Below are 16,967 nucleotides of genomic sequence, written 5' to 3' on the forward strand. Positions count from 1 at the left end.
CCTCGTATATTACCTGCTGCCGACTGAGACACATAGACCTGTGGACTCTGCTGCTGCTGAGCAATTAGTGATGGCATACAGCTTAGCTGGGAAAAGTGACCAGCAGATGCCAAATTGCTTGTCTGCAACTGCTGTGGCTTCACTTTACAAATGTTGGGTGGATCGGAGGTTGTGGTTGTTTTTGTACTCAGTGAAGAGGTAGTGTATGTTCCAGCTCCTAAAATTACAACCAGCAAAGCACTGCTTTAATAGTTACTAAAATCTAACATGCTTCAGTAAGCTAGTCATAAATTTGGTGTACCCTAAGTAAAAATGCAAGTTGCTAACTACTGCAGTACTTTATTCAAACATTCTACTTCTGTACTATTTATTTATTTACTTATTTATTTAATTTCTGTCCCAACCTTCTTTCCAAAGAAGACCAGGAAAGCTAACAACAAAGCAGCAAAATATCATCAGAAATTTTAAAAGAATACTTAAAAACATTATGAACACCTAAAAACATTCAAACACAGTTAACGTATTCTTACAGGTAAAACTTTCAAGGTTGCCGAGAATAGTATATTTCAGTCATCAAATGCATGGGAGTTCTTGTCATGGATCATCACCAACCAGGCAACACCCAGACATAACACTAACAGGACCTTCCATGCCAATTGAAGGGTGCCTACAGGAGGATTTGCCTAAAGTAGCTTCACAGATTACTTCTTCCTGTATGTGATGGCCCTAGTTGGCCCCCAAGTCTGTATAACAGAGGGATGTGTTGGTAATAATGGTGGCCGCTCATTCTTATAGGGTCACATTTCCTGGAGTCTCACAAGGTCCCTTTACTCAGCTGGCATTCTATGCCAGCATTAGGGTCAGTATAATATTCACACAGTGTCCCACCCAAGAACATGAGGGTGAAAGGTTGTAAACAAATTAAAAATGATGATGATGGTGATGATACACCACCATAGGACATATACAAGAGAATGATACATATAGCCAGAGTTTCCTTTGCAGTTTTCAGGACTGCTTCTTCTATAAATGAGGGAGCAAATTGTTTCCCTCCCCGCTCCCTGAATGAAGAAGCAGTCTCGGCAGTTGTGGGAGTTGCACTAGTAAAAACCAAGCAAGCCCTGGTTACGTGCATAATTCCCTGACATGAGTTTTAAACCACTCTTTTAGACTGCAGTTAACTTTTTTCAGTAACATCAACTGCTTTAGAGCAATGATTCTTTAAATGTTTCCTGGGAGACACTATTGTATTATGAGAGGGGGTGAAGTATGTCATGAAAATGTAAGTCCTCTCATCTTCCACTCCATTATGCCACTTCAAGGAGGCTTTATTCTGTCAATGAACAGCATCCAGAGTGAGTAATTTAGACTCTGATGTACAGGCTGCGACCATTTTGTGCGATCATTTTAGCCCTGCCCCATTGCATCCCTGTTCTGGATTAAGTAGCATGTTCACAGCTGTTTCCTTCTGAATATACCAATGTTCTTATGTGCTTAAAATTACACATCACGTGTTAAACTTTCTTAAAAATTGACCAACAATCTACTGGACAAATACTACTTCAAGTGCCAAAGAGCTACCTGAACCCCTGTGCTAGATTTGTAGACGCGCTTGAACCTAAATACTGATTTTCTTCCCCAACATTCAGTTGTATTAAAGCTTGATCCATAATTAATGGGCTTTCCAGTGAAATTCATGTACTGTAGTAAAACCTTATCTGAGCATCTTAGGTGGAGGAGGAAATCTTGGAAACTTTCAGTTACAGGCAACTCTCTGTTTGCATTCCAGGCATTCACGCGCCTGTCAGTCCACCCTACTATCCCCCATCCTCTTTCAGGTTCAAAATGACGTGTTCATCAGTGATTGCGTGTCATGTGAACACGTGCGAAATGGTCGCCACCTGTATTATGGTTTAATTACGTTATCTCTATAGTCAAGGTAAACTAACTAGAGCAGGCAAGCTGAGAACAAGCTAGTTATGTGTGTTGCTTTTAGAATAGAGTTGAATAATGCAGAGAGTTAAACAGAACTGGAACCTGAGTTTGCTTTTACCCTCTTCCCTCCCTATCCCTTTAGTGTCATGTCTTTTAGACTGTGGCCAGGGGCTGTCTTGCCTTGTTTCAAGGGACTGTATGCAAGCCGTTCTGGCAGTCTTTTAGACTGAAGGACTATGAAACTTTCAAGGAGATGAGTAACTAAATAACCTTTAGAAGACATCTGAAAGCAGCCCTGTATTGGGAAGCTTTTTAATGTTTAATTATGCTTTTATATATGTTGGAAGCCACCTAGAGTGGCTGGTGCAACCCAGTCAGACAGACTGCACAACAACAACAACAGCAGCAGCAACAACAACAGCAAGGCTGTAGTCCAAAAGTTTGTACCTGACAATGAAGTTGTAGGTGTAACTGAAGCCACAGGAATGGGAGGCATTGATGCACTTGAGAAAGAGCTGTATGTACCACTGGTTGGTCCACTGCTACTGCTGCTGCTTCCACTGCCACTGCTGCTACCACTACTACCACCTACTGGAGATGCTGATGATGTAGCTGGGGAATTCTTCTCCCCGACATTTGGTGAATTCTCCCATGCTTTGCGAGCAGACTCCATCTAGTCAGAAAAAGGAAATGGTTCCACTTTGAAATACAAATTTAGCCCATTTAATTTTCACAGTGTCTTATTTTCACTTTCTCTCTTTAGACAGCATCCATACTCCTCTAGTTAGCTGCCAGGGAAACTGAATTGTTTTAGAATATTAGAGGTATAAATTGTTTTAACGTTTTCAAAAAACATGGGGCAAGCATACAGCAAAGGTTAGAGCCAAGTGTGAATCACTACTAGCTTTGATACATTAAAAAAATCTTTTCTCAAGAAAACCTTTTAGAAGTATTCCCCAGCTATTTAATCCACATATTAAAATTACATTAATGGCACCATTAATCTAACACGTTTTACACTCTAGATCTGAATCTCAGGGACCCACAAGTATGCAATATGAACTAAGCCAAATGTAGCACAATCCTGCACATTGACCATAATACAGTTTTTGAAAACCCCGGCGAATCGTTTGCTTTTTATACCACAGTTTAGAATTTGCCAGTAACCAAAACCAGGATTAAATAGGTTTAAGTAAGCTGGGCTATAGTGGAAAAATTCAAAGAAGAGATTTGGAACTACATTTAATTAACTGCCTATCACTGGGCTTGCTTTCAAGTATAAAAATCTGCCCAAGACACGTGTCAACTCTTCATGGTTCTATATTGAACCTACCACCTCAGCATCTCTGAGCAGTCCTGAAAAATGCATAAACCACCATATTAATAGTACTCATACCTAATGAGGCATCATAAAATTGAACAGATTGTTACTTCTCTGGAAGTTGTATTATATTTTTGCAGTGATTGAATACAGAAACAGGTGATGAAAATATACAGTTGCAATCAAAATTATTCAACCCCCGTTGCAAATCAGGTTTATGATCAAAATTTACAGACTTTCAGCTGTTTGCAATGAGCAAATCAAACAAAAGCAATTGAAATAGCTCAACACAATGGATGCTTCAAGTGGTTTCTCCAAATTCAGCTCACATTGCAGCTTATACTATCTTCTCCAGTCTCACTATTATTCAACCCCTTCATGGCAAGCATCTTAGTAGAGCAGCCTTTTGCTGCTATGACCTGCTGCAAATGAGATGCATAGCCAGACAGCAGCTTCTGGCAGTGTTCCTGAGGAATCTTAGCCCATTCCTATGAGCAATGGTCTCCACTTCAGTAATCTTCTTGGGGTTGTGTGCTGCAACCGCCTTCTTCAAATCCCACCAGAGATTTTCTATGGGGTTCAAGTCAGGTAACTGTGATGGCCACTGCAGAAGCTTCCAGGACTACTTCTGCAACCAAGCCTTGGTGGAATTTGAGGTATGCTTGGGATCATTCTCCTGTGGGAAGGTCCAGTGATGCCCTGGCTTCAGCTTCCTCACGTGAGGACAGCATGTTTTCTTCTAAGATTTCCTGATACTTCAATGAATCCATCCTGCCTTCCACATCCTGCAAGTGTCAGAGGATGCAAAGCAGCCCCAGAGCAGAGTGTTCTTTTCATTCTTCTTCCTCCAGACATAGTGCTGATCCATGGGGCCAAAAAGTTCCAATTCTGTTTCATCACTCCACAGAACAGTATCCCAAAACTTCTGTGGCTTATTTATGATTTTGAGTATACTGGAGTTTTCTTGTGCTTTTGGTTCAGTAGTGGTGAACGTCTTGGAGTTCTGGCATGGAAACCTTCTGCACTTAGTAAGGCGCCTTACTGTGCTCACTGAAACATCAGTGCCTGCTGTCATCAAGTCTTGCTGCAGCTCTTTTGCAGTCACTTGAAGGTTTTTCCCAGCCTGCCTTCTCTGCATTGTGGTTGCTGTCTCAGATAGCTTCCATTTTCTACCCTGTCCAAGTACTGTAACCACTGTTCCTTTTAACTTTTAACTTGCAAATTATGCTTTCAACAGTGTTTCTGGGAACATGCAGTGCTTTTACTATCTTCTTGAATCTTGCTCCTTGTTTGTGAAGGGCAATGATATCTTCTCTTATCTTCTTGGACCATTCTCCAAGAAATTCATATTTCTAACATGACCTATTTATCCATATTTCTAACATGCAGTCAAATTTGACACTCAGCAAACACCTTGCCAGCTCAGGTATTTCATGTGTTCTGGCTCAAGCACACCTGTTGCAACTAATGAAGCCCTTGTTCAGCTAAATAAGGTGTGCTTGAGAAAATACCTGTTGTATTTGTGCTGTTGTGAGGGATTCTATTCAGGGGGGTTGAATAATAGTGAGATTGGAGAAGCCAGTATAAGTTGCAATTTGAGCTGAATTTGGAGAAACCACTTGAAGCATACATTGTGTTGAGCTATTTCAATTGCTTTTGTTTGATTTGCTTATTGCAAAGAGCTGAAAGTCTGTAAATTTTGATAATAAACCTGATTTGCAACGGGGGTTGAAGAATTTTGATTGCAACTGTATACTGTGGTTCTTAAATTATGGAAGAAATATAGCTTAGATCTTCATTACCGTTGCCTTCTTTGAATCACTTCCAAGATGCTACGGCACTTAAAGGCAACCCATGCCCTGTATGTTGCCCTCACCCTTCTCCCATGTGATCAGATGGTTGATTCCTGCAGCTGCCAAAATTACCCTGCTGCCTATCCATTTCAGCTTAAAAGTTCAGCCTAAAAAACCCTGGTATTTACTTCCTTCCTGGTGTTTAATCATCTGCTTTGCGCTCTTGTGCAACACAGTGAGTACTGAATGACTGCCACCACTGCTCTTCCTTTTAGTGAGAGAGGATGGTTGAGTTTGGTGCAGAAAATGGCAGGTCACCCACAGCTGTGGCCTCTTGCCTGCCTTTGAGCTAGAGCCTGGCCTGGCCTGATAACCCTTGCCATTGCCCCAACAACCCTTCCAACACCAGTAGGAAATGCAGACAGAGAGTGCAATTTCAAAATACAGCATGCTCTTCAAACCTGCATAGGACAATTAGGAGAATATTGAAGACAACCCATTGTATGTGTAACCACGCCCTGCAACCTTGCAATTGCAGCAATCCAGGTTACACTGACAGCCAAGATTATTGTGTGTCGTGAGAGGCATGCTGGTTTTGCCCCCCACAAACTGTAGGAAACATTTTTGCCCATTAGTGTGTGGCCCTTAGGGGAAAATGTTGCTTATCCCTGCTATGGCTTTCAGAAAAGTAACAATAAGTCAGTCTTCAGATGCCACGGACTTGTAGTTGTCTATGCTAGACAATTTTTATGGATAACCACTTTTGATCATGAGATTATGTATTATATGTATCCGTTTAAAATCAACCCTATTTTCTAATGCAACTGTTTTCAGCTACAATGCATGCTGCAAATTAGCATCTTACTGGAAATTAACCCAGACAAAACTATGTACTGGTTATTAAGCGTATTTTATGGCATTTAAAGCCTCCCCCCCCATTAAGTTTAATATAAAATTATATCCCTAGGTGTAAAATATTCCAAATACTGCACGGAAATATCAAATCTTCATTGCAGAACACAGAAGGTTCAAATGTAAAACCTATTTTAACGAAGACAATAGCATAAGAATCCATAACAAGACATTAGATACTGTGCATAATACAAGTGCTGTATTAGAAAATGGCATGTGCCTTTATCTACCTTCCTATCGTCCTGCCTGTCCACATTCACAACAACAAATTACATGCAAACTTTATACCAAATACCCAAATAGTTCCTCAGACTAAACAGAACAAAAAGGTACATTACTTTATCACAGAAATGCTTTCAGCTGAATACACCCACAGAGGCACAATAGTGAAGCTTAAATGATACGTCAACATGAAACAGATCAGAGAGGAAAAAGGCAGCACAGCCATGTCAATCTAAGCAACAACTGTAATAATTGTTGAGTGTAAGCTCTGTTGTGCACATTTACTTTACAAGTTGCTTTCAGCCCAGTGCTATGTCTGTTGGACAATTTTCATAAGTATTTTGAAATGTGGGCCACGTCTTCAAAAATTCAGTCTAGTCTCAGCTGATTAAGAGAGTTACTAGTATATACATATGATGTATGTCAATAAGACAAGAAACACCCTCTAAAATCTGTAATCATAGGAGGCATGTTCCTATTTGGAACCTCTTTCACAAAAGCTCTATTTAACTGAGTTATGCAAACACATGTTCTACCACTATGCAGAACTGAGAAGAATTGGAATCAATCTGTAAATAATGCTACTGAGACTCACTTTGCAGCATGAGATGCGCAATATAGTCCAAATGAACAGTCACCTATGAACACTACCTGGCTGCCTTCACACACATACCTCACACCATCACTAAAAAGGTCACACCAGTTACCACTTAATAGAAAATATTAAGCTATCAGCAAATTCTAACACTGCCAGTCTCCTGCACAAAGTGTGCTGCATCAGCCAGCCAATATACATTACATATTGCTAACCTCAACAATAATTGATCAAAACAATACAAGCTATTTCACAGAAAGGCATCTGGAACCACCTATCTACAGAGTACATAGCTCATTTCCCATATACTCTCTATAGGAGGGGGAAATCACAATCACCCTAATAAGTCCTATTTGATATTCTGATGTGTATACTAGGATTTGGGTGGCAAGAGTCAGCCATTGCTGTTAGTTACAAAGTGGGGTCAAAGAAATGTAATGAACCCCCTTAGAATCTATTGTTCTAGTGGTCTAAAAAGCAAAAACTGCCTTTTTGGTCTCTCCACTGAAGTTTGCCAGCAAGATCTTGATGAAGTCTTTCCCCTGCATGCAAGAAAATGACCCTTAGAGGGATGTGGTACATACCTTGAGGGTGAGGTCCACGGTAGCGGGAGAAACTGGAGTTAGGCTGGAGCTCTGTTGTAGAGCCTCCCTCCTAGGGAGGGGAAGGGTGTGGGGCAGGGGCACCTGAAAGGCAGGCAACACACATCACATTCTAGCTAGGTCTATAACAAAAGCCCCAACAAAAGCAAGAGCTCAAGCAATGCCGCTGAACTAAATTGTCTTTCAGGTGCAAGCATTTAGCAGGGAAGCTTTAACATAAAAAGGACAAAAAAAGATCTGACAGGTGGGGGGAAAAGACTTTCTGGTTCATAGTCATGGCTTGTTGACCATTTCCTTTTGGATTTAATTCCAAAAATTAAATTCAGGTTATTGTAATTCCCCTACACTGATTCTCACAGGACTCATTAAAGAAGTAGAATGATGGTCCTCAAACGTTGAGAAATATCCTCCTTTCATAGTGTCACAGGTGCACAAAAACTAAACTACTGCAGGAATAGTACAATTTTACTTGAACTTAACTAAGTGCAATCAATAGATTTTCCTGAAGACTCAAATATGGACAAAACAAAGACATTGATGCTCTCTTACTCTTGGCCATTATCAGTGCTCTTACAATCATTCTTACAAGATACTGCCACAGAATGGAATTAAGCTAGTTTAAAGAATGAAGGTAGATGAAATTTTCAAACCACACATCCAGGAGTAAATCGAACTCCAAAAATACTGTACACAAAAGTCATCAGCACCCAAGAATTACACGGTACTCCATCATGGACATAATAATCAACCTCAAACATTTCAAAACTTTATGGACAAAAGGGATGACAAAGAAAGCCACAAACACCGCCATAAAGTATACTTAATAGGAAACAATTCACTAACTGGAATCTCTCTTGGAGAGTCATTCAAATCCTGCTCTCCTTCAAACACAAGCAACATGGATTCGTCAGAGATGGAGTCGCAAAGCAACAAAATAATAAGCACCAGGATTCCATAAGGGGACACTTTCTGTTGCCAGGCAGCATTTGCCAAGGTTTACCATCAATCAAAGAACACAAAACCCAAAGCCTTTGCAGACTTACCAAATAAAAATAAAGGTACATTGAATAAAAGCATTTAAATTCAATAACCACTGCCATTATTCTGTTCTTAAAGTTCTAGGCTGCTTCGCTCTTATTTGGCATCAACAAATCGTTTCCAGAGTTATTCACAGAATATTTAGGTGTCCACATATTGCAGTAGGAAATAAGATACTAGTCAGAAGAACCATTTGTAGAGGACCTGTACCACTTTGCCGAGAAACACGAGACTAACACACAAACAGAATGGTTACAATTCACATTGTATGCCACGTTACTTAGAGGTCATCACCCACACACTTCTCAATTTTGTGTGTGTTGCTTTTGCTTTTTCAAGCTCTTATAAGATGAACAGAAACTTGCCTTCCCTCTTGGAGCTGTGGCTAAAGAGAGATATCTCACAGAGCCATGATTTGGCAGTCAGAAGCAACATCATGGTCTCATGCTTTCACCCCTCAAACTTGTGCATGCCTTATCCATCCTTTTCAGAGTTTGAGAGAAAAATAATTTCCCACAATGTTTTAATTGGGCAGGCCATCAGTCCAAACCAGGGACTTAGACCCACTTCAAAGCATGGCTCCAATCTCCACTTTGCAGACACACTATGGTTACTGCTAACCTGAATTATCCAATTTAGCTGTCAGCTGTTAAAGTAATCTCAAACAGTGAAAGAGAAGGCGAAGGAGCAGACTAATCATGGGGGTGGGGGAGTAGAGAAGAGGAAAAAGTGTGTGATCACAAAGGGATGCTCCAACTGGATCCATGGCATATGAATTTACTCTGCAAGTGATATTCTTGCACAAAAAGTCTGTTTTGTCACTTACATGCTTGTCCAGAGTAATGCCTACTAGCATAACACAAAAAGCCGATGTCAAGGCTATGGTGGGAAGGGTGTGTGTGAAAGACAACAAAGTAATTACTTGAGTAAACCCTATTACTATATTACGATTGCAAATATGATCTTCAGGATTGCACAATATAGATGTAGTTATCCTTAACAAAATTCTTCCTGCATGTGTGATGAGTCATATTTTTCAACATGATCACTTCATGTTATATAGCAGATTGGCAATTTTGATGTAGAAATAAATTCTAGTAAAACTAAAGTATGTGCAGGTGCTGCTATTGGAATGCTCATTACACAAAATCTCAGTTATCTGAACACAAAGAATTATGCCCAGACCTTGGTACATGGATGGCTAATTCAGATACCCAAACAGTCAAAGTTTGCCCATTTCCTTACTTGGTTGTGTTTTGCTGGACAGCAGCAGCCATTTCAGGCACAAAGAATGGAGGGAGATTAGACAAATCAGGGAGCAGGAGAGATCAAAGAAATAATTTTTCCTTTGTTTGGCTTTTGCTGATTGGCTGCAACAGTTTCAGGCAGAAAGCATGGAGGACGAATGGATAAATCACGGATTAGAAATGTTCCCATAGGAAATAATGGAAATCATCAGCTCATTATGCAAACACTCGCATCACAAACCGTTTCCTGGGAATGAATTGTGTTTGGAGAACAGAACCTGCATGTAGATGATGCAGCGGAAAGGATTATGTAAGTAAGTCCCTCCTGGCGTATTGGAGATGTCATAACTGAATGCTCTCCCATCTACAGCTGGGAAGGTAGCACTTTGGAAAAAAGAGCTAGGCTAGATTTCTTCTCAACACACAGCTTTCTACAGGAAGGGAGGTGTGTGTTTATTTTTAGTGTGGAGGGTGATTTTATGCAAACCTCACCTGTATTGTATATTCTGAAATCAGACAAGCCCAAGAGAGATGACACCAAGTAATCCATCTGAATGTGTAGTGAGAGCCTTAATGAACCTAGAATTAACTATTTTGTGAAAATCTCAATTGCCATAACAATATGCATTTCCTTACCACATGGTACTACACACACAATATGCTAATACATTGGTACCTCGGGTTAAGTACTTAATTCGTTCCAGAAGTCCGTTCTTAACCTGAAACTGTTCTTAACCTGAAGCACCACTTTAGCTAATGGGGCCTCCCGCTGCTGCCGCGCTGCCGGAGCACGATTTCTGTTCTCATCCTGAAGCAAAGTTCTTAACCTGAGGTACTATTTTTGGGTTAGTGGAGTCTGTAACCTGAAGCCCGAGGTACCACTGTAACCCTATAGCCTAGCTAGCACTGATTGCTCAAACCACTATTTTTTCCACAATTCTTTAAAGCTTCTCCAAATTCCATTAAGATGAAACACCCATGTTCCACTAACTTTTATCTACAAGGTCTCTAACATTATTTTTGCATTGTTACTACACAATAAAAATTACAGAAGATCTGTATAGCAGAGATTTAGTTTTAAATGCCATGAAAAATAAAAGTTATGTTTAAAGCTATGCTTAAAGTAACTAATCAGCTTACATTTGTCACTAAAGCCTCTTCCATCTTTGCACTGCTTGTAGCCACTGTACTGGAGTGAGAAGAAGGTGCTGTATAGTCTGTTACAGACTCCTGTAAAGAAAAGAAGTTGAAGAAGCTGACCTATACAATAACAATACCCTGTAAAAAAGAGAGCTTTAAAGAGATGAAAAAGCTAAAATAATCTCTCCATTCACAACTTCATTAACTAAACTGTCATATCACAATAAAGCATCATAAATAACTTTACATAACTTCATAATCCACAAAAAGGTACATGAATACACTTATTTTTACTTAAGTTATAGGCCACCTTAAACAGCAAACTCTCTCAAGGTAATTTCCACAATAAAGGAACAATGCAATACTTTCAGAATACCAAACATTAATGAAACCAGCAGTAATAAGTACATATCCAGCCCCCCTAATATAGCTATAACCTAAAGCATCAGCAGCAAGACAGCACAGCAAATGGATTAAAACAACATTCAAGTGAAGACCATCAAAACCAGGCAAGCTCTTAATGCCTTCCTAAGGACCTAAGGAGATCTGGCTGGACAAAGCCCTACCGGTACTGAAATTCAGAACCATGAAGGTCTTACAGAAAATGCCTGCCAATTTAACTGTTCTTGAAGGTTGGCAGGTAAGATGGCCTCCATCGCCAACACTGGAAGTAAACACACCAAAAACCTCAAATCCAACCATTGACCGGCCAGCTGTTACTGAACTATAACTCTCATCAGCCCCTGCATGGATGGCAAATGGCCAGCAATGATGCAATTGTGGACCAGCAATAGCTGGAGGGCCAATGGTTCTTTTAAATGTCACCACCAGCACTTTAAATTAGGCTCAGAAACGCACTAGCAACCAAGTGCAGTTTCAAAGCTTCACATAGTCTGACCACCTAGCTCCCATCAAGACACTGACAGTTGCATGCTAAACCAGCTGAAATTTTAAAACTGTCTTTGAAGGCAACCCCACAAGAGTCCAGCCTGGATGTGACTAGAGCATTAATAACTGTGGCCACGTTTGACCTCTCTAATAGGTACACCAGCTGAAGCTGATAAAATGAGCTCCTGGCCACCATCACCTGTGCTTTGCCTGTTAGTGTATAGTACACAAGAACTCAGAAAGTGTGTACTTGGTTCTTTAGTGGGAGGGCAACTCCATCTAAGATCAGTTGTAAGGAGCATGTCATCTCCCTACCTATAGATTTCAATCTTATCTGAATTTAATTTCAGCTTGTTTACCCCCATCAGTCCAAAGACAGCATCTAGATACCAGTTTAGGAACTCTACAGCCCCCCTGAAATCAGAGGACAAAAAGGAGGGGTAGATTTGAGTGTCATCTGCAAGCTAGACATTGCTGCCAAAACATCCAGCTGATGTCCCCCAGCAGTTTTATGCAGATGGTAAAAAGCATGGGGGACAAGACAGACCCTTGAAGCACCCCACAGGGCACCATGGGGAGAACTGGAAGTCCTCCTCAACCACCTTCTGAAAATGCTCCTCAAGGAGGAACTGGAAATGTTTAATTACGAATTACTGAGGGCCCCCTATTTTTCAAAGGCCAAGTCACGAACCGCCTACTTTTGAAAGTTTTGATAACTCTATGGTAGTTACCTCTGCAAAGCAATGTTCTGAACAAAATGTGGGGTAGTCCCTAATAAGCAAAGGATTTTAGGGATACTAAAAACAGACTAGGGCTGAGTGATACCTGGTTTTTAACATCGTGATATATCAGCAGCTAAACACCAAGATGTTCTGATATATCACAATGTCTGAAATTGGAGATCAGGCATGGGGATGAGGGAAGGAGCAGCCATGGAGATCGCGCAGGTAGGGTGAGATCATCATGAGATATTGGCGGACCCTTGAAACAGGCTGCCCTGTTCTCCCTTGTGTGAGGAGCAATATATTGCTGTGTATTGCCAGGTCAAAATTGTGATTGCGGTGCGATTTCAAAAGAGGTTTTGGCCAATATATTGAAAAATCGCTGAGCATTAAAACAGAGCATAAAATTTGAGAGATCCAGAACATTGTTTGGCATAAGCTATTCACTAGGCCAATCAAGGTTGTTTCTGTCCCAAATCCATGCTGAAGCTGAACTGGGATCTTCACATGAATGGTGGTATACAAATTTAATAAACAAACAAATAATAGTAACTGGGATGGATCCAAATAACCAGCATCTTCCTAAGCTACCTGGAGTTGATATACCACATCCCACTCCAACACCATGACACCAAACAGCCAATGTGAAGGTGGACAATAATTGTCCGAAGCCATAGGATCTAAAATGGCCTCCGTTAATACTTTTGTTTAGGGACACAGGTGGCGCTGTGGGTTAAAGCCTCAGCGCCTAGGACTTGCCGATCGAAAGGTCGGCGGTTCGAATCCCTGCGGCGGGGTGCGCTCCCGCTGCTCGGTCCCAGCGCCTGCCAACCTAGCAGTTCGAAAGCACCTCCGGGTGCAAGTAGATAAATAGGGACCGCTTACCAGTGGGAAGGTAAACGCCGTTTCCGTGTGCGGCTCTGGCTCGCCAGAGCAGCGATGTCACGCTGGCCACGTGACCCGGAAGTGTCTTCGGACAGCGCTGGCCCCTGGCCTCTTAAGTGAGATGGGCGCACAACCCCAGAGTCTGGCAAGACTGGCCCGTACGGGCAGGGGTACCTTTAACCTTTAATACTTTTGTTTAAACATACAAATGTGTATTGACTTTCCAAGGGTGGATAGAGGTGGCTGTTAAAAACCAATTTTTCTTCTTCTTCTTCTTCTGAAGTCTGAATAAGACTATTTGGGAAAATACTAAAATATTTAAAACAACATGACATGGAACATGCTTTGAAGTTCCAGGCTGTTTTCCTTGATCAGTTGAATAGGTTTAGGAAACGTTAACTATATGACTAACTGATGCTCAAATACTTGATTATTATATGGCAAGACATTGCCTGAAAGAATATTTCCACATGCATCAACTGAGAAGAAAGTAAGAGGACTTCTCCCATATGGAGCAGAGGTGGGGAAACTTTGGCCCTGTCATTAGGTTTGGATGCAATGCTAGGTGAAAGAATGGCTTAGCTTTGGGGAGCATGGCAGCAACATGACTATGGGAGGAGCAAAGCAGCCACATTTTTCTCTCCAAGTACCCACATGTTCAATCATTCATGCTTAGCCATGGTTTGGCTTCATTTTTGTGTGTACCAGAACCCATGAGCCTATGAAACCATACATTTTGGACAGTTCTTGAAAGGTCTTCAAATAAAAAACAAAGGAAACTGAGCGAAAGCAATGCAGAAAACACAACCCGGTTCTTTATCTTATGCTGATGTTTCCACCCTATTACTTCATTCTGGAACTAGGAGAAGTATGAGGAAACAAAGCTTTAAGCTGTTTCAGCTTATTTCAGAGACTTGTAGCTGGTGTTACTTTTCTACTAAAGCAAATTTCCATAAAACCTGCATGACGCAATATCTGAGCAAGAACGTAATGCTTGGATGCCTTCACTTACTCATAGCCATTTTTTAAAAATGAGTACTGCAAACTTCTAGGATGAAGGCCATAGAAAGAGTTCTACTGAAGCCAGCTTCGCCATATTTATGAATATTCACTATATATGAATATTTATCGTATTTATAAATATTCCACTCAGGTATATCTAAATTCCACCCATTCAGCACTGATTAGTTAACTTAAGTAGCCATTCCATTTGATTCTTACCTTTTGGGTTGCTCCAAACTCTGAAGCAGTCACGGATATCATTGTTCCTATTTCAGTACCAAGTTCAGCAGCTGCTTTGCCTTCTTTAGAAGTAACAGGGTCTGGACTTCTGACCGCAGTAGGGCTTGATTTCTCTTGCCCCTCAGGGTCCCCTTGCTGAGCCTCTTTTACTTTCTTGTTCTTTAATGACCGTTCTTTCCCAATGGGACCAGGCTTGTACTCTTTGTTTTCTACTGGACTCAAATCTGAAAGCTATGCAATGTATTAAAAGATTATTGCCTCTTCGTTTAGTATGTTTGTTATTATATAGCCTATATTCCATCCTTCCTCCCTCAGCCTTTTTCCAGCCAGAACACAGTTCTAGCACATCTCAGGTGGGCACCATTACCATTAAAAGAGAACAAGGGAAAAGTTCATGGTGAGCTCTGGCACCTCTTTTTCTAGAAAAATAGCATTGCTTTCTTCCAAGTCAGCGATGGGCAGCAAACACAAACATGAGAAAATACAGTTAAAACTAAAGTATAAACTTTAGTTACAACTACAACTGGGCCTGAAACCAGACACAATTAGATCTATATAACTGCTTCCTCTAGTCAAACTGCAGCTGGCTGGTCAGCATGGCAAGGTGACTCTCTTAAGTCACCTTGCCATGAATAGAATATTGACTGGGTGGTAGTTTCCAAAACCTCTGGATCCAGGAAGGTTTAAAAAGGGATGCACCACTGCCTCTTTCAAGATGCTTCACATAATTCCCTTTGTAGGAAGGCTTTGACCACTCCCCCAGTCTAGTCAATCCCTGCTACTAGATTTTACCAGTCACGGGCAGAGATCAAGAAGGCACACAAGTCAACCTCACTACTGTGTCCTGTCCATGTCCTCAGGCTACAACAACAGAAACTTATCCCACAGGCTGTAACATGATGGTGCTCTGGCATAAAGTCTGACATAAAGCCGAGTGATTTCGCCCATAAAGGGATTCACAAATCTCTCACAGTAAGCTATTGAATGGTTAATGAAACAATACCGGTCTGGACCAGTCAATTTACTATTCTATAAAGCTCTGCTGGGCATTCAGTGATGATATGCTCTCTTTGCCACCGCCACTGCCACATGGTAGGTGGAGCTATGTAGCTGTACCTCTGTTAGGTCAGATTTGCACTGGGATCTACAGGAATCCACATATCCTACGTTTTTTGCTAGTTTTGGGAATTGTTATAATTCATTTTTTTCCAGGAGTGAAGTACTGGATTGCAATTCATTATTCCAATAAACAATGTAAGAAAGTATGTTTCAATTTTTATTATCCTGGAAATGCAGCAATCTCTGGTGCCTTATAAATTTTTAATTACTGTCTATTTTTCTTCTTCTATTATTTCCTTATTTAGGTCATCTTGATGTTCCAAATAAGTTGTATTTTTGATTTTCCTAGATAAATGTATAGACTTTGGAGTGAGTTAATTTGTTTCATATCAACAAGCAATCACAGCAGTTTTTAACATGTGGCAGTTGATTTTGTGAGCACCCCACATAAATATTCAATTCTCTCCCCCCCCCCCAAATAATCAGAAATATGTTAACCAGGATACATAATCATAGAAGTTTGATTAGATTTCCTCTTGCTGGAACACATGGGCACAAAAATGCAGCTTCTAAAATGCTTCTGTAGTTCATGAAAGTTGGAGCGTTTCACTTACCTTCTGTGCTTTTATAGGTCCTGCCCGGGGCTGCTTCTGCCTTTGCTCCTTTGGTTCAAGAAGCTTCTCTGAGGTCTTCTCTGAAACTGGGCCAACTTCACTGTCACTCCCACTAGATGCTGGAGCACCAAACTGAATAGTTTCTATTCCCAAATCAATTCCACTTTCTTGCCCAACTGTTGTTCCCTAGTAAGGATCCCAGAAAGTTTAGTTTAACACAGGCACACTTTTGTTCCATACTGCAACATTCAATTAAGTAATTCACCATAGCTCTAATGTTATCAGCAAATTTATATTATAACCATTAAAGATTATATTTCATATCAATCAGGTTTTATTTAAGCTATCAGATATTGGTTTGAAGATGTTAACACCTGTAAGCTAGCTACCTACTAACGAGTAATGGCTGTTTTACCTGTGAAAACTAGTTACCCATTTGACAAAATGGATAATGTGTTTTGCCTTTTCACTTCTAGCCACTGACAAATTAGAACACAGCTAACAATAGATGAGAACATGTCTGTTCATTACCTCTGGAGATGGAGCTGATCCAAATGATGTCAAAGGCTTGTTCCATGCACTGACTGAAGGAGGCTGGGGAGGGCTAATGGGTCCCACTAAAAGTCCAGAGAACAAGGTGGAATTAGAACAAAATTTGATAGTATAAGTGCTAATTGCAAACTAACTATGATCACCCCCTTACATAAAATTAGTGCAAGGCAGCATGCTGCTTGCTAAGAATTCAAAATATT

General features: G+C 40.7%; 1 protein-coding gene across 13 annotated transcripts in view; it reads right to left on the minus strand.

The window, feature by feature from the left end:
* The window catches only part of PRRC2C (proline rich coiled-coil 2C), an 84,720-nt gene that overhangs the window by 16,509 nt on the left and 51,244 nt on the right, over positions 1 to 16,967 (minus strand). For 10 of the 13 annotated variants that reach the window (XM_081914997.1, XM_081914999.1, XM_081914998.1 and 7 more), the window contains exons 20-26: positions 16,747 to 16,832; positions 16,216 to 16,401; positions 14,522 to 14,773; positions 10,806 to 10,895; positions 7,363 to 7,464; positions 2,383 to 2,608; positions 14 to 217 (exon numbers count right to left, since the gene is read on the minus strand). In XM_081914997.1, the coding sequence (XP_081771123.1) occupies positions 14 to 217; positions 2,383 to 2,608; positions 7,363 to 7,464; positions 10,806 to 10,895; positions 14,522 to 14,773; positions 16,216 to 16,401; positions 16,747 to 16,832 (1,146 nt within the window). The remainder of the gene's footprint in view (positions 1 to 13; positions 218 to 2,382; positions 2,609 to 7,362; positions 7,465 to 10,805; positions 10,896 to 14,521; positions 14,774 to 16,215; positions 16,402 to 16,746; positions 16,833 to 16,967) is intronic. The other 3 variants (XM_081914995.1, XM_081915003.1, XM_081915002.1) reach the window with 2 other exon arrangements.

Source organism: Podarcis melisellensis, assembly GCF_964234715.1.
Source record: "Podarcis melisellensis genome assembly, chromosome: 6".
NCBI lineage: Eukaryota > Metazoa > Chordata > Lepidosauria > Squamata > Lacertidae > Podarcis > Podarcis melisellensis.